Source organism: Misgurnus anguillicaudatus, chromosome 1 (genome assembly GCF_027580225.2).
Source record: "Misgurnus anguillicaudatus chromosome 1, ASM2758022v2, whole genome shotgun sequence".
Lineage (NCBI taxonomy): Eukaryota > Metazoa > Chordata > Actinopteri > Cypriniformes > Cobitidae > Misgurnus > Misgurnus anguillicaudatus.
The window spans coordinates 15,318,863-15,342,027 of NC_073337.2; the positions used below are offsets into that span (position 1 = coordinate 15,318,863).

Genomic DNA, 23,165 nt, shown 5'->3' on the forward strand with positions numbered 1-23,165 from the left:
TACTTGTCTCTTTCTCTGTGGCGTGGTGTTCCAGTATCTGTCTATTGTCGTACAGACGTTCACGCAACCCTCTGGTGTTTCACGTCTCTCTCTCTTTTCTCTTTTTCCCACCTCACTTTTCTCTGTATCGTTTGTGGATATTTGCTTTGCCTTTATTTACATCACCAAACATGGTAAATATACATAAAGATCTGCATATGTATATTTCTGTGCAGCCCAACTCGCTGTAACAGTAGATGGACAGCCGTTCCGTGCGCTATTTATAAAATACCCCAACGTGAGACCCCGTTTTAACGGGACGCAATGCCTGACCTCAAAAGCGAGGAATTGGGAAATATCAAATTGAAATTGACCCATTTCCTTAAAACTTTTAGTAGATGAGCTAATTGACAACGTTGGGGTTGAAGACGAGCTGAAGGTGCTGACTAAAATGAGGTCACACTGTTCTGTACTGTACTGCTGCTCTGGGCGTGGCCCCCGTCTGTTCTTATGTCTGTGTCCCTATTCACTATGTGCTGTCCGTGTGTCCACTGCATCCCTACAGAGATACCAGAGAGTCCCAAATCAATTTACTTTCATTCTAAAACATACTATTGAAATGTGACATGCTCAAAAGGGTTTAAAAAAAGTGGAGGTGTTAGGGATTTAGTGCTTGGTTTTGTTTAGTATTCACATTTAAAGGGATAGTTCACTCAAAAATGCAAAATTTGTTATTGTTACTCACCCTAATGTTGTTGTTAACTTGTATGAGTTTCTTTATTCTGTTAAACACGAGATGTTTTGATAAATGATGGTACTGCTACTCTACATTCCAGACAACGCGGATTTGGGATACTTCTCACACCAACCCCGGAAATTATATCTGGAACGACGCTGTTTTAATGTTTTGGTGTTATTAAATACTTTTTAGACTAAAACAAATATTTAAACTGAAAATAACTTGCAATAACAGAACTTAAAATGTGCCAATGAGATTTGTCTCAAGATGCAAACCAGTAACTTTTTTTCCCGTGCATGTTTATTAAATATCTACATTTAAATACACCCTAGTATTGGCTTTAGCTAAGCCTTGTCTGTGAAACGAGGCCTTTATGTTTCTAAATGGAGACTACTTTTTCCAGGAAAAAAAAGGAAATGGTACCCATTGATGGTACCCATTGACTTCCATAGTAGGAAAAATATGTGGCTACCATCATTTATACAAAACATCTTCTGTGCTTAGCAGAATAAAGAAACGCATACAGCTTTTTTGACTAAATAATAGCAGAATTTTTGGATGAACGATTTTTTAAGCTCAAATGAATTTTTACCTTCATATGACTTGAAATGGGTAGATTTTTTATTAGTCAGTGAAACACAAAGCGAAAAGTGTGCAGAATGCACGTGATGTCAAACAGTAGAGGATGGTTATCAATAGCTTCAAAAGGTCAAAATAAGAAAATAATAACAATAAAAATAGCATCAAAGTAGACTTATGTGTTGTGTTGCAAATCCTCTGAAGCAATGAGCTTAATGTATAACAAACGTAATAACGAAATATTATATATAGCAGCCACAACAACAAAACTTTGCTTTGGGGTTCAAAAATGAAGGACTTTTCCTTTTTTACAGCAACATTACAAAATATCTAGGCTAGTTACCTAACATCTTAGTACAAACTATTTAATTTACTCTACCACAGTCAAGGTAGTAAACATGTGAATCAGAATACCAAAAGTGAAAAGATAAGTATTGCTGCGGTTACGGATACAACACTATTAAAATACAGGGTACAACTGCATCACTTGAAAAATGTCTGAACTAAAGGAGTCTGTGTCATTGAATGACTGAAAAGTGAATTTGGTCTTGTCAGATCATCATTTCATCAAGACATCTGCTGAATTTCCAAAGGCTTTTATAAGAAGGTACAAAAAGGTGTTTATTCTGGCTTTGAGCTAATAAAACAGCAACATAATGGATTAAGAGGCCAGATCCTGACCATGTGTGGCTGCAGGTAAGGGGAGAAAAATAAAATAAAAATAAAATTGATTTAGATTGTAATACAACTGGGTTTTGATTCCATTAAATAACTTTAACAACGCAAGTGTTTGTACAAAAAGGAAAGCAATATCATTTATTTCTGTGCAAGGGGAATTGCTTGTGTGATTTTAGTTAATTAAACATATTGTTGGGTATTAACTATTATTGTATGCATTAGATTTTATGTATATATTATATAGGACAAAGTGTCTGCCATCATATTAATACTATAATAATGACAAATTAATATTAAAATATTTATAGTATTAATGTAGTAACAATTATTCAAATCCTAGAAAATAATTACAAAACATTAATTTTGGGAAAAAAAATATATATATATATATTATACAGGAAATATGTACGCAAAATTCAAAACAAAACAATTCAGAACTAAATGTCTTCTTCACAAGGGTCCTAATATGTACCATTTAGGTACAAATGTGTATCTTTGAACTACCATTATGTACCTTTGAAGTACTAATATGCACTTTTATTTCTAATTTTTATTTATACTTTTATTTATGAGAGTGCAAGCATCGTTCAGTATTTAGTGTGACCTCTCTTGACACGAAACACATCTTGAGCTTTTTTGAGGAGACCTGAAGTCATTTGATTAGATTTAGAAATTAGGATTTAATTTCATTTAGGTTTAAGAAATCCTGCAGCTGCTTGCTATTGCTCAAGTGGAAAGGGAGTTTACCCTAAATACTTGACACATCATCTTATACAGTTTTTAATACTACATACACATTTCCTGTATATTATGGTTGTATTCTAATAAAGAGACTGAGAAATGATTATATATGATCACTATAACATTACCTTACAAAGTAATTAAGGGTGGTGTCATAAATATGATTAATACTGTGAGAATATGTACACTGTTTTATGACAACATCAATAAAACAGATTTACATAATGAATACGTTGTCTACTAAGATACATTACACATTTTTCATATTTTTCTATTGAAATGAATAACGTGATTGTCTGCTGCCCTCTAGTGTTTATACTGCGCAGCTGCATTTATAATAAATAGTCATAAGGACATTCACACATAATAAAACTGATCCATGATTTTAACTGTATGTAAAGCGACAGTGCAAAAATCCCAGTGATAAATCAGACACATCATATTTTAAATATTTTAAATCTTAGAGGGGCAAGTTTAGATGATATGATATACCTACTGAAAAAAAACAGCTAAAACCAGCATAAGCTCCCATCTTGGTATATGAGCTGGTGGAGTAAGCTGAGGGCTATTTCATAAAACTCGCTTGGAAAAGCGAGGATTAAAGTTACAAACTCGACTTGAATTAACCTAACAAATGAGGCGAGGCTAAAGCGGTTTCAAAAAAGGCAAATGAAGCTTACGCAATCCAACTAATATGATCCAGATTTTCCTAGTCAAGATAATTGCGCGTGCACGCTATTCTTGAGCAGCCTTAGAGGTCGAGCGTGGATCAAATCGATCAAAGTTAAAGAGGAAGCGGTAATTTTTGATAAAAATGTATGAAAATGTACTTCTGACTGAAAATTATAATACTGCTGCAATAAACAAACGCATAAAATAGTTGGAAAGTCCTTATGGATTAAATCCTTGCATGCAGAAACTAAATCTAAATATATTGTCTTATTGTATTGTAAAGTGATTACATGAAAGCGTGAAACGCTGTTAGAAATGATGGCCTAGTGGTTAGTGCTCTCAGCAGCGCATGCGGGGATCCGGGTTCTATCCCCGTCAATGCTTATGTGGCTATGCTTTGCTAATTTTTATATACTGTACTTTTTAAAAATAACACAAATCGTAACTTTTAAAAGACAATTTGTAGTTTACTAAGTAACCCATATAATACATATTTAGCAGATGAATGATTTTTAATACATTTACAGTAACTTTAAATGTAACTTAAATTTATTTTTTTTTATTTGGGGGTACATTTCAAAAGCAGCAACTTGAGTGGACAATAAAGTAACAGGTAAAAAAAAGCATAAATATATTGTTCATAAGAAGTGTAGTTGATTTAAGCATAATCATAGAAGTGTCTAATCTTATAATGTTAGCTGCCAAAGATGTTGACTGGCAATGAGAAGAGCACTGACATCTAGCAGCAGCACAGCTTTACTCCTGCAGATGAACTGTGCTTGAAAGAAAAAAATGGGGTCACTGAGAGCATGGTGGGTGAACAGCATCTGCATTTCTGAATTTACAGTAGTACAAGAAATGATTGTGTAAAATCATATATGTTACACATATTCTTGACCAATCATTATTACTTGACATGTTACTCAAAACATTTTTGATGGCAAATTATGTGTGCGTTATAGAGTCACAAGTCATCATGTTAAACCCTGGGAGGATGAGAGATTTTAAACCACTGGTTTATTATCACACTGTTAAAAAATTAGCTGTAGTTATGCATCTGTTTGCCAGCAACTTATGTAGACCTAAAGGTTTATTATTCACTGGCAACAGTCTGCTCAAAGTCAAATCAACACCAAACACCAACAAGTCTATGATTTTACAGCATAAAACCACAAAACAACAGCCTCATGAACCATTTTGTGAACCAGAAATCCTCATCAACCTTTTTCTGTTGTTTCCTTCATATTTTGGTTCCCAGAATGCTTTGCATGAGGCTGTTATTTGATGGTTTTATTCTGTAAATAAAAAGACTTGTTAATGTTCATTCAACTTTGAACAAACTGCTGCCAGCAAACAACACACATACAAATCTACAGTAAGTTACTGGCAAACAGCTGACAGTAATACTGTAAGTTCTACATAATTTTTTAACAGTGTAGTGTTAGGTGTTGATAGATAAACAGTTTTATGAATGGTTACAGTGAGGATCAGTTGAAGAAAAGCCTGAGGTATAAGTACATTATACTGTAAGTCTACAGTACAAGCCTTGTGAGCTGAAAAATTATTGTATGCAGGACACTAACAATCTTCTCTGTGATAAAAAAAGAATTTTAACTCATTACAACAAAATGCCAAGAGCATACCATCACATAATTATATTGTATTCCTTCATTGTATTCCATGCAGACACCATCATTTTTTTATTTCAAGAAAAATGTAACAACTAGAGAAAGATACAAATACTGTAGATCTTTAAAATAATGTGCATTTTTATGCACACCAAGCATAAAAAAATTAAATGACTGTACTTGACTTTTGTGTGTTGTATATTTAAATTAAATTTCCTCTTTGTGTGACAGACAATCTGAATAAAAAAAAAATATATATCAATATCAATATGTTGCAATTATATGAATTTAGATACATCTTAAATTTGTTAATAAACTATTATCCTTATATTGAGGTAGTTAAGATTATCATTTATATTCAACATTTGATAGGCCTATAACATACCATATTGTGAAACACATGTCTATATTTTATTAATTATTATTGTACCAAAATGTATCAAATTTAATATATAAGTTGATTTTCTTTAATTGTTAGATTAATAGTGGTTAATAAAGTCAAATAAAATGTCAAAGAGTCAGCTGTAATATCATTGCATTTACATTTCAGTGTTAGTGGAAGTCTAGTTAAGCAACATCTGAGGCTTAGCCTGACAGTTAGCCTGCTCCGGACCAGGCTAGTTTGCAAGCCTAAGTTTCCATAGTAACCGGGGTTGAGCTAGTTCAAGTTTGTTTTATGAAACGAAATCCACCGGCAATAAGCCAGACTTAACAAAATAAGCCTGGCTTATTCTGTAATCTAGTTTTATGAAACAGCCCTCTGGTCTAGCTGCTTTGGTTACTTTTTAAGATGGTTAAGCTGGACTTAGCTGGAAGACCAGCTTAAACCAGCAACTGGCACTCTAAACCAGCTAAAACCTGCCAACAGGTCATGCTGGTCTTAGCTGGATTTCCGGTAGGGTGAGCCTCTAATTATGTGAACATCTGCGAATGTTTTGACTAGTCGAAATATTCAAATCCACTTTATAGCAATTTCACGTTTTATTAAAACTAATAAAAACCACAAATACGTAAATATACATTCTACTTTTTGTCATTTCAAGTTAAACTTATTTAAAACACACATCTTCCTCAGCTCAGGAATGTTTTAATATGAAACTGTGATTGTAGTTACATATTTTTGCCACAAGATGGAGCTCAGAGCCATTTTGTTTACTGACGACCATGTGATTATTTTAAGAAAAAGATGCTTTAAATAACATCATGTACACGTTGATAACATGTACTTAACGTGCAACTAAACTCAGACATCAAGAAGTCCACACGATGTAACAGATATCATCAGGCACCAAAGAAAACAAAATCGCATCTATGTTTATTCCTTTTCATTGTGCGAAATACTTCAGAACACAGACATGCCAATAAGTATGTGATACCATGTAGCATTTTTAAAGCATAATTGATATATGTATTGATGTAGCCTATATATTAATTAATGTATATATTATATAATAAATACCATAAAGAAATTAAATTATTAATGAAATTTATTTTAACTTCATTGGCCAACTTCAGAGTTACAGAAAGAAAGAAAGAAAGAAAGAAAGAAAGAAAGAGGGAGAGAGATAACGCAGGTATGTAACTGTACGACTACTGTATTATTTGGATGTGGGGTGTGAGCTGCAGCACGCGGCGGGCGGGCGGTGCGTGAGTACCTGAGACGCTGCTGCAGGGGTTTCCATAGTGAGAGCACTTCTCACTCACTTCAACGGGAACACCGCCGACTTCCTGCTGCCGGACAATGCGACTATTTCGCCTTCATTTACACCACGGGACCGGGTGAAACAATGTAAGCGGAGCGCGGACGCAAGCTTCAAAGGTAAATGTGTGGTGATCTATCCTAAGTGAATCGCATACATTGATCATGATAAAGTTCAGCGTGTTTGTTGTCCTGCTAAAGTAGCGTTAGCGGGGCAGTTTGAGCCCCGTACAGAGAAACGTGGCAGTTAAAAAGAGCTCTGCGCACCGCAACAGTGCAGTATAACTGATTACATGCGTTTACGTGCTATTAGGGAGGTGAAGTGTTTTTAATTCACTCTAAAGTTGTTTTTAATTGTATTCAATGAGGCCTAGCGGGCCAAATGCTCGGACGGCCTCCAATAGCAGATTGATGTTGATGGGTTGTTCATAAACACAAACAGCACGCTCTCATTGGCTGACCGTCGCGGTTGCCGAACGCTAATTGGATAAGGCTGCTGTCACTCATTAGCTGTCCCGAACGCCCCTAAATGCTTGAAACATAAATTACAGTATTTCGAATATTTATTTTTATATGTTTTATAATATTTTATAACGTTTGCGGTACACGAACCAAATATAACTTCCTAAATCACGAGTACAGTCGTTTTAAGCAAAACAGTAATAATAAATAAATGAAAACTGCACGAAGTACTATGGTAATAATAACATACATGGTATTCAATAAAGTATGTTGGGGTAACATGTTAATACTATGGTATTTATAGTTTAGTATATAACTTCCATGTGCAATGGTACCTTTATGATTAACAATTTCAGTCCCTTTATAATACAGTATCATAATATCTGTCTATTGCAATCTTACCTCAAAGCCACTCGTGCTTCACTAAATAATTAAATCTATTACAGATTTTTCATTATAGATCTTTACAAATCGTTCATATAGATCCTATAGATGTTAGCTCGCCGTGTGTCTGTTTTTATGCTCTCATATGCTTTACGTGTGCATGACGCACACTTTACTGTCCTGTTAGCAGAACCCTCATCAAAAATCATTATTAGATATGATGATTCATTGAACGAAATATGTATGTTCGGTTAATGTTTATGCCCCCCAAAAATGAATAAATAAGCATATGGAATATGAATTCATACAGTATACATTTTAAACAACAACCCTTAAAGCCTTTACTTTGCTTTAGGTATAGGTTAATAGATACTTTATAGTACATAACTGTACTGTACAATCATTACAGGTGTGTTTATTGCTTTGTTATAGAATACATAGAGTAAAGATACCATATAGTAAGCTTCAATTTATTTAGTTTTGGCATTCATTAATATTTAATTGCATAAGCTAATATTAGCAAATAAATCTTATTGTAAAGTTTTACTGAGAGCACCTTTTAGCTGATGCCCATAACTTTTACAGTGGTTGCTATCTTTACATTTACATCTATTCGTTTAGCAAATGCTTTTATCCAGAGCGCTTGCTAATGAGAGCCCATTTAATCATTTACTCACCCTCATGTTGTTTTCAACCTTTATTAGTTTCTTTATTTTGGTGATCACAAAATATATTTTTATCATAGATGGCAAGCACACAGTTAACGGTACCCATTGACTTCCATATAATTGCTTTTTCCTACTATGAATGTCAATGGGTACTGTCAACTGTGTGCTTACCATCTATGATAAAAAAATATTTTGTGTTCAATTGCATTAAGGCTTTAAAACAACATGAGGGTGAGTCAATTATGACTATTTTGATGAATGAAAATTATGACTTTTCATTTATTAAGTCGTGATATAAGGAATATTGTTTCCAGGTCCAAGCCTCCATTCATTTTAATGTAGGATATTATTTAAACAGCTGTGTATGAGCACTATTTATTCATATCACACATGTAAGCAAACATTTTATAAACTCACAGTGTACAAAACATTCTCCAGGCTCACAGAATCACAAACAGTAATATATTAATAATTCATAAACAAATCCATAAGTCCATGTCTAATTGTCTCGGATTTTGTTATGGAGATAAAAAATAGGATATTGGTGTTTTATAATTTGAGTGTATATTAGTATTTCTTTATTCCCTATGGCTATGGCATTCGAGATCTGTTGTACCCGGAAGCGGTGCATGAAGTCAGACTAAACAAGCGGATAGGTTTTCATTTGAAGAATGTAGCTCCTATACCAATATCCAAAATTACACATTTTTTATGTGAAATCAGAGTATGTACAGTAGAAAGATGAGTACTTTTGTAAGGTAACACTTTATTTCGATAGTCCACTTTAGACATTTTACTAACTATAATTAACTTTGCAACTACTTCCAATCTTTAGAGAATTAGTAGACTGTCTGCTTAATATCTACTTACACTTTATTGTGATGATATTATCTTAACAGACATTCAACTGACTATAAGTATCTTTTAAGGTGCATGTCAACTTATTCCACTAACCCAAACCTCTTCCCTAACCCCAACCCTTACTAATACTCTAATGACAGTTAGTTGACGTATAGTTGCAAATTATTGAAAGGTAGTTGGCATGTAGTTGCAAAGTTATTTATATTTAGTAAAATCTCTAAAGTGTAACCTTTTGTAATCCTGCTGTAGAAAAGAATATGAATACGAATATGAAAAATAAGATTTGGCAGTTTGTAGGTACTAGTGTGTTATAACAAACAAAACAGTGATCAAGAGCCTAAATCCCCTAGACCAGGGCAGGGGTCTCCAACCTTATGTGAGCAAGCGCTACCACAATGAATAAAACAGGGCTGGAGGGCTACTTTTTTATATAGTTATTGATTTTATTTTACTTGTTGATATGTTTTATAATCCCTTAAAATGTTTATGCTATTTAAAGAATGTGCTTTGGCGGGCAACTCACAGACTCTGTGCGGGCAACCTGGTGCCCGCTGGCACCATGTTGGAGACCACTGCCCTAGACAGTCACCGCAGACACCTCAAGCCTTTATTCTGGTGATAGAGGCAATCCAATAGCCGAAACACACACACACACACACACAGAGGGAGAAAGAAAAGGATGTTTGATGATTGAATTCAGCTGGAGAGTTGGGGAAGTTAACTGGTTTAGCCCACAGATAAGGACAGAACAGTTCCTGTGTGTGGGAGACTTTGTGCCATGGCAACACATTTGAGCAAAGTGTTCACAGTTGACACATTAGACAGCTCTCGGGCGGGCACTATATTGTGGGACACAGTTATTACTTTTGTGAAACATTTCCCCTAACCCAGCAGCACACAAGCACGCACGCATTGTCACTTTGTTTTATTGCTGGACCTTATGGGCTAGGTGATCTAGATGTGTACATAAATTTGATTAAAAGGTAACGCCTTATAAAATTGTTATTTGATAAATGCATTAGGTAACATGAACTAACAATAAACAAGCTTTTCAACATTTGTTAGTTAATGCTAATGTTGAATCATTGTGAGTTAGTGGGTTAGGTAAACAACAACCCAGTACGGCATGATTTAAACTCATCAGTTGGGTTTGTCCATATTTCACTCAACCATAGATTTAAAACACATACAGATATCTTGTGCGGTGCGGTCCTTATATTTCAGTGGTCTCATAAAAAGATTTGTTGAAATCATGTTTTTGTTATTTATTAATTTGATATAAAAAAAATACAAAATATACTATAAATATTTGATATTTCACCCAGCCCTACTACTTTAAGCAAGATTAAACTGGATGTTCAGTTACAATAAATGAGGCCCATATGCATGTAAACGCATAGCGTGTAAAGGTCTCCAGATTCCTGAGCTACAGCCATGGCACTGAATGGTTGCCCAGCACTACTGATGCCCGCTGGCAGAGAGAGAAGTGGTCTGACTCCAACAGATCGCACGCACTGACATTCAGATGTTAAACTAAGTACATTGTGTCTATGTGATGTGGTTGTTCTGAATTCACTAGTTTAACTTCACCCTCATATGGTTGTTCCTCTTTCTGGTGTGAACATATGGTTGCAGTAATCCCATCATTAAGACCAGCTTTTCCACACTGTATCTCTTTTTCTTGCTCACCTGCCTGCTCTTTCCCTTCGTCCCGTTGTGATCTGAAATGATGGTTTCCACAGAAAAGAAAATTCTGTCTTCATTTTCTCACCCTTATGTCCTTCAAACCTGTATAGACCATTTCAAAAGATGTAAACAACACTGGTCCAGAAACACTTCCTGTTTTAGTTTGTGACTGTTTTTTTATTTCATATATATCATCATCTTTAAGATGTTTGTTTAACTTTTTGATTCAGTTCTATGTGTTCTGTTGGTTGTATTTTATCCTAACGTTTATCTAGTGTTAAAAAACTGAAACAGGAGGTGCTTCTGGACCAGTGTTGTTTACATCTTTTGAAATGGTCTATTTATCAGGACCACGTGACCTCAGTGTGTGTCGTCGCCGCTATTTTTGTGTCCGGTCACAGCCACAACTACCAGATAAAGAGCAATAAAACACTCCCAGGAGGTTCACAACAAGATTACAATTTGACCGGTATATGTTGTGATGTTGGCTGTAACAACAGTCGTCAGAGGAACCCCGAACTACAATTTGATTCTATTCCAAAGTAGTTAAAATACGCGGAATAAAGGATTGCATTCAACAGAAGTGAACAAGGATAACTTAAAGGCGCTCTAAGCGAATCTGTGCGACGTCACTTTTTGTTGATGTTTGAACTGTTTTCAAACAAACGGAGCGTAGCTAACTCCTCCCCCTCCCTCTCCCTTCCGTGCTTTCATGAATGCCCCCGACCCCCACCCCCAAATCCTTCTTGTCGTTTATTGGCTGGAACACTTTGTTATGTTTCGTGGTGCTAGGTTTGGCCACTGTGTTGTTATTGCCGTTTGTGAAGCCTGGGCTGTCTAAAGAGATCGCGTTTTTTTACAGTTTGATCAGCGGTCAGGTAGCAAGCAGATAGTGAGGAGATGTTTGCTGTATGTAACAAAAAATTTGTATGGTCTAAAACGCGTGAATTCGCTTAGAGCACCTTTAAATGCTTGCCAAATATTAAATGAATAGTAAAAAGTTCTCAAGCAATTTAATAAGTAAACAGTTCTTGATAATAATTTAAGAGAAATACAGAGAAACAAATTTAATTTATTGTTAAATAAATAAATATAACATTAAGTTGCAGATTGTTTTTTGATTAACATATACAGCGGCCACTTTAAAAGCTTACAGTAATGGATTCATACGTCCTAAACCCCTTTTTCCCTAAACTTTGCACTTTACACATAACCTTTTTATATACATTTATATACACCAATAGACATTTGGACTTAAGTATGAGTGTATGTGACCGTCGCCTGAAAGATCACAGTTCTGCATGTGCAGGTTTGTTCCCGCTGAGATGTTATGGACAGCAGACTTTCTTTTGTATCCCAGCAACTTACTAAGGACTACAAAACAATAAATTGTAATACATTATGATATTGCTTTACTAGATATGAGACAGCAGGTGTATGTGCGCCAAACAGGTTTCATCATGAGGACTTTTCATGTGTGTATCGTCATGAAAATAATGCATTATAAGGTACCATTAAACTTAGAAATATAGAGATAATGGTTTTATGCATACTCAGAATATGTGATTCACTGTTAAATGTGGGGTGCATGTCTGTTATGATAAAGAGATACAGCGTTGGTGAATATTTTTGGCTTTAATTTACTAAGTTGTCTACTCTATTTATAATGACAGAGAAATTATATTTAATTGATTTTTATGAGACATTTTTAATTTCTGGAAATATTTAATACAGAATATGACAAATAATGCAGGATCCCCAAAATTTGCGAACAACTGGAGGGACTGATTGGCAGCCGACATCTAACTCCAGATTGTAAAATCAGTCATTTGTCTCTGGTAAACCCTCAATTACACTAATAAATGTGACCATTAGTGCATTAGATATGCTGTGTTCGATGCCGAGACGGACACAAATATGGCGGCGGGCATGGCGGAAGTGACGTCTTTGGTACCCATGAATTGAGGAACACAGAGAGTTTTGGGAAAATATTCAAACAGATTTGACTATATATTCCAAGTTGTGTAAAGCCATACAGTGTCTTTGTGTGAGTAAATGGTCAAAGTTTATTAGTTGAAAACCTTTCCATTTACTGTAGTTCTCAATTTTCATTGGTTCGTTCCACATGTGTTTGCAGTATGTGTCAAGTTTGATTATTTTAGAGAATTATTGAGATTCAACATGATTTTGTTTAAGGGAATACTTGTCCCAACAATAATTATTCACCCTTATGTCAATCAAAACCCACGTTTTTTGTAGCTCTTCAAACTCTGCAAGGGAAAAATTGAGAGTTATGGGAGATTTTTTAGCAAATAGGAAAATAAATTTCAGTCCATTTCTCACACAAATCTCTCATATGGCTTCAGAAGTCTTGAAATGGAGCTAATGACTCATACTGACCACTTGTTGATGCTTTTATGTGTCTTTCTTGGCTTGGCAGACCCTTTTTTACGTATAAACTGTTTCATCGGACGCGTCTGCGTTGTCGCAATTCCGGTCTCTGTTTGTTTAAAGTAGTCATGACTCGATTTCATGTTTTCCTTTATTTTTAAAGTGTTAAATGTCTGTGCACATAAAAGATCTGTAAAGTTGCAAACATTTAAGTTTCAAGAGATCTTCTTTTTAAAAGTGAAGCTATATCCACGCCTACCTAATACGGCTCATTCAAACACGCCCATGCTACTTTGTTTGGCCTTCCGATTGAGTAAACATTAAGAAACCAGTGGTTAGGTTTTATTTACAACACTGTTTCAGAACAGTACAGCCCAAATGTTCGATTTTGTGCTGCACATTTTACAAAACGACTACTTTCTAAACACGGGGGAGTTACAAGGCTGGATGTACATAAAGATTTTCCTACTGACAATTTAAACGGGAATTTTTAGCGGAGACGCACCTGTGTTTTCATATTTAATGAATTTCCTACTGACGATTCAAACGCGAGTTTTGTGCAGTGCAGAGTAGCTCGTTTGTCGTTTCTACGATCACAAATGCAGACATGGTTTTATGTTTTACTATCCTTACCTTTCCAATCTGTTACGTTCTGCTCACATCGCAGTGGTAAAGTTGATCGATCAGCTTAGTCATCTGGGTCAGATTCAGGCTCGTGTTTATAAGGTAGTAAATACGATAGTATCTCCTGACTCTCACTATTGCTTTAGGAGCTCATATTTCAAAACATGGTAATCAGCGTCACATTTCCGTTTACAGGGCTCCAGACTGCCACCAAAATTTGAGAGTGTGCCACTGAATTTTACATCAAGTCGCACATGTGCGACCAGTAAATTTGACCTTTTTTTTGTGATTTGACACTGAATTTGAAAACAGCACATTGTACTTTCTGCATCTATCATTAAAGTATTTATTAGTAATACAGTGGAAATTAGTAGAAATGTGAATATTTGGTTAGCATGTTGATTTAAAGTGTGTGCCCCTACATTTTCTGGTTGGGCCCCTAAAATTTTCAGTTGGGGGCCACTGTCCTACTTGTGAAAAAAGTTAGTTTGGAGCCCTGGTTTACGTAATTCGGCCAATCACAACGCACTGGATAGCTGATCAATCAGTTCACACCACACTTTCTCAGAACGACAACCTGTTACAGATGGGCGGGACTTAGAGGTGCTGCAAAAATGTACAGTATGTGGAAAATAATGCGTTTTTTTTTAACCATAAACCACGCGAACACATTGTATTACACCAAATACACAAAGTAATGTGCTTTTTATCCACGAAATATGGGTCCTTTAATGGTCTGACTTGTGGCTAAACTAAACTTTGAAACAAATACCTCGTCGAAAATAACAAATGTTTTGGTTACCTAAAGATGAGGGGAGATCATGGATCGCCACTATGTAAAGGGTGGTTTGGCAGCCAATCTGTAGTTAACATAGCATACATTGTATAGTACACATTTTTAACATTAGCTCAGTGTAGTTTTTGATATGCTTTAGCTCTGATAAATGAACTAATGTCATCTACTTGATATTAATTTTGTTGTAATCAGGAATAAACTACTCTGAAATAACTCTGTTGTTATTGGTGCTTTGCGTTTACCGGAAGTTACGCATGTTTCATGAAAGCTGTTTGTTTATGTTGTTACTGCTGAAACCGTCTATAGTCAAAGTCAAAGAGACAAGTGATGTTTTGCTTTACCCATAAAGAATGTGAAATTTATTTGGTTGAATTATTTTAAGTTTTTAAAATTTGTATAAATAGTATAATTAATTTTAATTGGTAATTGGATTTTACAAACTTACAGTCCCCCTGTTGTTTTTTTGTCCATGTGGTGTGTTTAATATGCTTTAAGACAAACCATGAGCAAGTTCATCATTCAACACCATTGCTGAGTATTTTCCTATTAACTTTAAGATTTCCAAAGACAGAATGAGAGCAGCGGTTTGAAATTGCCTTGGTTTCTATATCATGAATATGTAACCAATCACATCAACACAGCTGGACCAGTGGATCAGTAGTTCGAGCCATAGATATGTATGAATGCATTGCATAGACTTTGTGCTGAAACTATCGCAGCACTGCTGCTTCAGCTCTCCTTCTGTGGTGCGAGCACACAGTAGTCGTGTGCTCATATCCATAGATATGTATATAAAGGCTAGATGGCTCGTCCGCGCTGCTGGCCAATTGAGTGCAACGTCCGCATTTTGGCGGGCATCCCACGACAGGGCGCCCGCTCACTCGTAGCATTGAGTTTTAATGATGCAGGTACTTTTAAATGACCATAACTTGCTTAATTTTTTACCGATCTTCAAACGGCTTGGCCTGTTATAAACGTCAAAGATGTACCTATGACACTGCATACCTATACTAAAAATAAAAAATAAATTCATGAAACATGTTAAAGCATCCAGAATTATAGCCACGTTAATAACGTTTGTAAAAACCCAAACCGCCTGAAAATCGGTAGAAAACTGAGCGAGCCACGATCACTCAAAAGCACCCGCACCACTAAACCCAATGCCACGAGTGAGCGAGCACCCCGTCGCAAGATGGCCGCCAGGTGATGCCGTTAGGGACTCCGCCTTGAGCCATCTAGCCTTTATATACATATCTATGCTCATATCTATGGTCGGAGGCGGTGTGTACGAGTGGAGGCGGGGACTAATTTGCATATTCATAGATATGCGTATACTAAATGAGGCATCGGTGACCAGTTATATTCAAGCTGTGTAACAGCTGTTGTAAACTTCTACATATGCTATTATGATGCTCAAATATAAATTTTAACTAATAAAATAATTGACAACATGGAGCTTTAAAGCATTATCATATTGCATATTGTTATAGCAAATTATCACATTTTTCTTCAATATCATGTAGCCCTTATTGTCACAAGCAAAGTAAACTCCTTTGGGCAAAAAATAAAGTCACACAGGTTTAAAGGGACAAAAGAGTGAGTAAAATGACATAATTGTAATTGGAAACCATTCCTTGAACTGTAAATGACTGCTCATCTTAAAAGCATCTGAAAGGAAGAGATCTTATTCCCATCTTGGTCACCCTTATCATTTCCTGTCACCTCCGCCCGTTCTGCATCATCTTATTACAGTGATTACCTCCTCTCACTGCTGTCCACCACTTTCAGATTAGTATCATCCACACACATACGCACACACACAAACATACAATGAAAGTAATCATTACTCTACTATAGAGAATGGTAGGCAGGGGTAGTGTGATACTGAGAGGGGTTATTAGTTGTCGTGAATAAAGGAGTTCGAGGAAGGGTGGGTGTAGCAGTTCATTCTCTTACACTGGGTCATGGCGGGGAGGCTGATGTCAAATTCTTGATATCATCATCGTTTGTGTTTGGGGATGGGTAGAGTTTTTTATTGCGTCTTGTGTACCACTTGATTTTAATGATACTGGGAGTTTATCATAATTACAGATTGACCTGCCAAAGACTCTAAATATTCTGTTCATTTTTTTAAACATTGTTTTTTAAAGCGCCCCAACCTGACATTTTCACGGCTCGGAGAAGCGTAGTTCTAGCAACATGTTGTTTTTATGGACTATCTGCTTTAACATTAAATCTTGTTTGGATGGTTGAATGTTATCATTCCTTTCTTTTAGTGATAAGAACATGTCAGCACATTTTTCTGGCTTACTGGAATGCTCTGTTTTTCTGTGAATGTTTTTTTGTAGTATCATTTGTAGACATATTTAATTACTTTTTAAGTGGTTGGTTGATTTTTGACATCAGTATGGGGCCAATCACACCAAACACGTATATTTAGGCACTTAAAGGTGTTTGTTTTATGTGTACAGGTCATGAGTTCCTTGAGGAGAACAGCTGTTGAGAAGAACCTTGCCCGGTGCTCACACCCCTACCAACACCCAGCATCACATTATGAGTGAGTACATACATATATCATCAGCATAACACCACAGCCCTTAAAGGTGCTCTGTACATGGTAATGACATATCGTGAGCCTCAAACGCGATTGTTTCCTCCTCCTTATGTAAACTTTGTGCATGCAAAGGCAGCTGAAAAACAGGCCAATCTCAACGTAACACACACTGTGACGTCACAGTTGAAATGTACGCCCTAACATTAAATTACACATTAAATTAATTACAAGATTGTTACCATGCTATTATGCTAGTTAATTCTATATGCTAGCGTTATTCTGAAGTTCTGCTATTGACGTTACGGTTACGTTATGCATGTCTATACTGAAAAAACACAAACTTACCACTGGAAAAAGTCCATTAACAATCACCAAACAATTGAGTTTTGGCAGTGAACTTTAAGCTTGGAGTTATTATTTATGCTCTAATGCTGCGTTCACACCAGCCGCGGTAGAGGCGTCAAGCGCGATTGATTTCAATGTTAAGTCAATGTGAAGACGCCTTGACGCGCGTCTGAAGGTCCTTCATGTAGTTTGTGCGAATGGCGCGAATTGAGCATTGCCGTGGCAAACGCGCAAGTTGAAAAATTTGAACTTTGGTGGAAAAACGCGCTGTGTTAGCCAATCAGGAGTTTGCTCTAGTAGTGACGTGATTACAAGAAGCGAGCGGAGTCGCAGAAGCACTCCCATGATGCAAATTTCCGCGTGAATGTCTCGATGACTAGAATTTCATGCATGAATGAAGCGAGTAAACTCAAAATGTTCAAGTGGCAAACTAGACGCGGTAGACGCGAATTGATATCTCAAACGCGGCTGGTGTGAACCCACGGTAACAGCAACATTACACACAAACTAACGTTTGGAAAATGGGATCAGGAATTTTTTTTTTTTTTTTAAAGCAACCAGGTATTTACTTTTTTAACTTAAACCAACAAATCTTTTTGTACAGTGTGGTTGGATGAACTTTTCCTTTAAAATGATACTCTGCAAACTTTTTACTAAACACTTTACAGATGTACATGTTCTTGGACACAACTTTGATGTGTATTCATGTTTTCTTTAAAGTCTGAGCTAATTCTACACATCTTTTCCCGCCTTCTTTTTGCATGCCTTCGTCTTTTCGTTTCACATCTAATGCTTGACTCAGCAGGGTCTTGATTCTTTCATCTTCAACATCAATCAGGAAATCTCACAAAGACCATAAACAGCCACAATAGAAGGCACCTGAAATAGCTGGACAGCTACACACGTGTAGCGTGTCTGTGTGTGTCCTTGGCAGCTCTCGTGGATGTGGTGTAGACAAATTGATGCAAGATAATAATACCGCTGCTTGTTTATTAGCTTCTGTTTCTTCTTATCTAATTTCAGCTGTTGTTTATTTGTACAAGAGATGACTGCTGGCAGTGTGAACTATTTTTTGACCTTGTATATGAGTTGTTTTGATATTGATGGAGAGGATGTTGTCTGTGTAGGTCTGTCTTGAGTTAATTACCCCAATTACCCCCTGCTTATACCCCTATGAGTGGCAGATCTAATGAGGGACGTGGCATCATCCATGATGGACTCATTTGTAAGCACCTTAAAAGCCAAAGAGAAAGATGCGGTTTTTAATTTCCCCCTCAAGCAGCATCTCATGTTTTATAATCTATGAAAGGTTGGGTCACAGCTTATGATTGATCTAAATCGTAATGTACTGTGACATATGGCGGCTTTACCGGCTGCCTGAAGATTGGGTTTATTGATCATACAGTCACAGATGCTCATTGAATACTAACAGAAAACCTGGAGAGTTTATTACAGATGTGAAAATTTGGTATAATTGTGTTTTGGGTGCGTAAAAATCCCAAACATTATTAATAATGTTTCACTGTGCACTACAGATTTATTTTTTTAGAAAAGTAATGGAAACACAAAATTAATAAATAAATAGTTTTAAAAATCTTGCATAGACGGACATTCAGATTTACGGCCGAACTTACGAATCACAGTTCGGCTTTGTTTCCAAGTGGACAGTAAAAACGACGCAAGTTCTGTAAAATTCGACCAATCATATGACTTTAAAACCTGCTGAAGTTTGCTAAATTTAGTTTACCCTTATGCATCATGGTCCGAGGGTGTGACGTCTGGGGAACATTAGTGCTTTTTGTAAAAGTCACTTGTTTAAATCTTTTATTTAATGCAATTGGATTTATGCATGTTGAAGTGTAGCGTAAGTGTCATTATACTTAAAGAAGGTATGCAAATAGTTTTTTGGGCTACTGTAGTATTTTGTTCAGCAGACATCAATCAATCCAAAGCTCTGAGTAATAAAAGAAACGTGCCTGTTTAGCATGTCACGTGACTTTCACCCAGATGCCCATGGTTCGAGGTTGAGTATGTGGGTGTGTTTGCACAGTTAACTTAGATGGATGATCACAGGAAGGAAGTCACTCAGGAATGTGATTACATTTCACAGTAAACAGTGGAACATGAGGAAATGGATCCGTGCCCTTTTAGTTTGCACACACACACAAAAACTGTCTGAACTGGAGCACTATTAGGTTACCTTGACAAGGGTAACAATGGTTGTTTTGTTTGGCCTAATGCTTTAAATGGTGAAAGTGTATGATGTTTTTTCTTTGCTGTGATACTTTATCTCTTGTTCAAGGCTAAGAGGTGTGTGTGTGTGTGTGTGTGTGTGTGTGTGTGTGTGTGTGTGTGTGTGTGTGTGTGTGTGTGTGTGTCTGACTGACTGACTCAGGAGCACGTACATGAAACTCATAGGTGCCTGACCGCAAAATAGAAATTACCTTGTATTCCCCTTTTACATGTAGTCAGCTGCTAAACGCTTAGTTTGTACTTCCTCATAGGTGCACCCACATGCAAACTGCACCTGCAGATTTGTGGTAAACTATGCATACAATTCTTGTTTTCTAAGTATTGCATTTGAAACTAGCCTGAATGGTGCTTCTCTTCACACCCAATCCAAACACCCCCCCCCCCCCCAATTAATGCACAAATGTAAAACAACTTGTGCAGTCGGGTGGCTTTGCTATAGAGAAAGTCATTCTTACAGGGTTGATAAGGTTGAGAAAATGAGGAAGAACGGTTTACTGGTTTTGCCAGAGTGCGCAAGCTACATGGCATTGAAACTAAAAGAATGAGAAGAATCTTGGCACACATGATATTTAAAGGAAAACTGCAGTTTTTTAATATTTTATTAGGTTCTTACTTCAACTTAGACGAATGAATACATACCTAGGGAGTAAAAACTAAAATTTGATGCTGCACAAAAACTAAACAAACATCAAAGTCAATGTTTTAAGTACTAATCATTTACATGCCCAAGATTGTGAAAAAGGTATAAAAAAAATTCCAGTCCACAATCACTTTTTATATTGAAAATCGGTCATTTTGTGTTTTCCCCCCTCAAATCAGTGACACCACTTATGAACTTGGCAATTAAAGAGTTAAAATCATGGATTTTTTGTAAACATTTGGTAGTTTTGATCAGTACTGAGGTTGATTAACAGATTTAAAAATTTTTTTTTATCTCTGATACACTTTTACAGCAGTTTAATTTAGTGGTCTTTTTTGGCCACTAACAACACAGAAGTGTAGTAAATTTGCCCACGGTAGATTGTTGAGTTTAAAAAAAAAATTCAAAGCATTTTCTTAAAATATGTGTAAATGTAAGATTTATCACCAAAAATAATTCCATTTGAAAACACAGAGAAAGTTGTGGCCAAATCAAGACTAAAAAAACACATAAGGTTTAAACTTCCGTCAATATTACTGGGCCCGAGGTCGAAGTGATTCAAACTAAGTGCTCTTCGCCATCCAATATTGTTCTCATTTTTTAAATCGCCACGTTTTATTTTGTGCCACCATATTTAATCCTATAACGTAACAGTCTTTAAATAGGAAAAACATGGAAGTGTTTGGTGGCTTCTAAATTCATCCCTGTATGAATGGGGCTAGGCTAAATGCTAACACATTCACAACGCGCTGTACAAAGATGAAGTGCATGCATCGAAAAAAGATTGGTATGTATTAATTCGTCTAAGTTGAGGCAAGAACATGAAAAACTGTGCTGTTTTCCTTTAAACACTAAATATACATGAACATTTTTTGCTTCTGCATGAACAGAATTTCTGATCACAGGGGTTTTCTTATCTGCTTCTTACCAGCTCATAAAAACCTAACACTGATTGGTCGGTTTACGTGACAGTAAGAAAGTCTCTTTCCAAATAAGCTACAATGTGGGCTTGACTTTATGCTGATATTCAAATGAATGGCCATGTGGGACTATTGCCCTGTAGAACAAGTCATAAATGACTTTTTTAAAGAAGCAAACTCTTATCTTTCACGTCCTGTAAAACCAGCACTCAATGCAAACATCTAAACAAAGAATATGCCATAGTAATCCAACAGTTAAATCGACCAATTAAAACTGAGCAATCTTTCACACTGCATGTAAAACTGCAAGACATTGGCAAACAGGATGTGACACACTGTTCTCTCTCTCTCTCTCTCTCTCTCTCTCTCTCTCTCTCTCTCTCTCTCTCTCTCTCTCTCTCTCTCTCTCTCTCTTTCTCTTTCTCTTTCTCTCTCTCGCTCTCTCTCTATCTGGCTTGTATGAGGTGTTTGACCAGTAGAACAGTGAATAAAAGAAATCTATGAAAAAGAAATCATTCATCTTAATCCTATATGCACATAACTGTAAGCATGCTGTAGCAATTACATTTTATTGTGTCTGTGTGTATGAGTCTGTAAATCTGACCTTGAGCTTTGAATAATTTTCTGTACCATGCAGTTAACAAGGCTGTTGTTACATTCACACTATAATCATCTGACACACAGAGGATGCTGGTGAGTAGATCTTGCGGTAGAAATTCTGATTTCAGATCAGTTCTGCTCAGTCCTCACTGATCGGGATCGAGACCAGAAATCATTTTTAAAGTCAGATGGAAGAAATCTGATTAGATAGAAAGTCTGTTTGGTGTTTCAATTTGCATTATCTCATTCTCTCTCACTTTGTATGACACAAGATTTTTGTGTTTTTTAGGTAGTGTGCACACCAAAGCATTAACGCCTGCGTCCGGTGTATGTTTTCAGTTGTTTTTAATGGAAGCACCATGCTTTTAAAAAACGCCAGCTGCTAGTGGGTTATGTCTGCGTTCAGCACTGAGTGCCGAGAGTTGAAAAATGTCCAACGTTTGGTAAAATGCTCAACTCGTCAGTGTCACTTCTCCCTCGGTCGTCCAATCACAGTGGAGGAGGGGATGGACAAATATCACAACAACCAACCGACGCATTGTGCAACGACTGATAAACAAAGCAAAAGTAGCATAGCAACCAAAGCGCTCTGCTAAAAAAAGCAGGCAAGCGCCTACAGTCGGCGTCTGCCTGGCATTTTTAGCCGCGTTTAAATGCCTTTTGTGTGCATGCACCCTTATGCTGGATTCACACCAAACACGGTAGAGGCGGCAAAAACGCGCTGTTCGCACATAGTTGGACGCTTGAACATTTTAAGTTTACTCGTGTCATTCGCGCGTGAAAGCCGCGCATGAAATTCCAGTCATTTACGTGGAAATTCACATCATGGGAGAATTTCCACGTGAAAATTTGCTGATTGGTTAACGCGGTGCGTTTTTTCGCCAAAGTTCAGATTTTTCAACTCGTGCGTTTCCCATGGCAATGCTCAATTCTGGTCATTCGTGCAAACTAAACGTGCAAATGAGGCGGATTCGCGTCTACCGTGCTAAATGCCTAATTCACGCCGTAAATGCATCTTAACATTGACTTAACATTGAAATCACTCGCGCTTGACGCCTCTACCGCGGCTGGTGTGAACGCAGTATTAGGGTTTAGTTTCCCAAAAGTTCACACTGACAGAGAGCCAAGTGTCTGACTGTCGGTCTACCTACCTACCTTCTAACCTGCCTACCAACTTCTCAGTTTGGTCATCTATCTGTTTATCATAAACGTCCTGCATTCTTTGAAATTGCAGGTTACAGTAACTCTACAGAACGTCTTGGGAAG

At 36.6% G+C, this 23,165-nt stretch overlaps 1 protein-coding gene across 1 annotated transcript in view; it reads left to right on the top strand.

The window, feature by feature from the left end:
- Positions 1 to 6,678: 6,678 nt before the first annotated feature.
- Positions 6,679 to 23,165, top strand: part of usp6nl (USP6 N-terminal like) — a 64,735-nt gene continuing 48,248 nt past the window's right edge. Inside the window, exons 1-2 of the mRNA XM_073867052.1 lie at positions 6,679 to 6,835; positions 17,059 to 17,144. Of these exons, the coding sequence (XP_073723153.1) occupies positions 17,141 to 17,144 (4 nt within the window). The 5' untranslated portion in view covers positions 6,679 to 6,835; positions 17,059 to 17,140. The remainder of the gene's footprint in view (positions 6,836 to 17,058; positions 17,145 to 23,165) is intronic.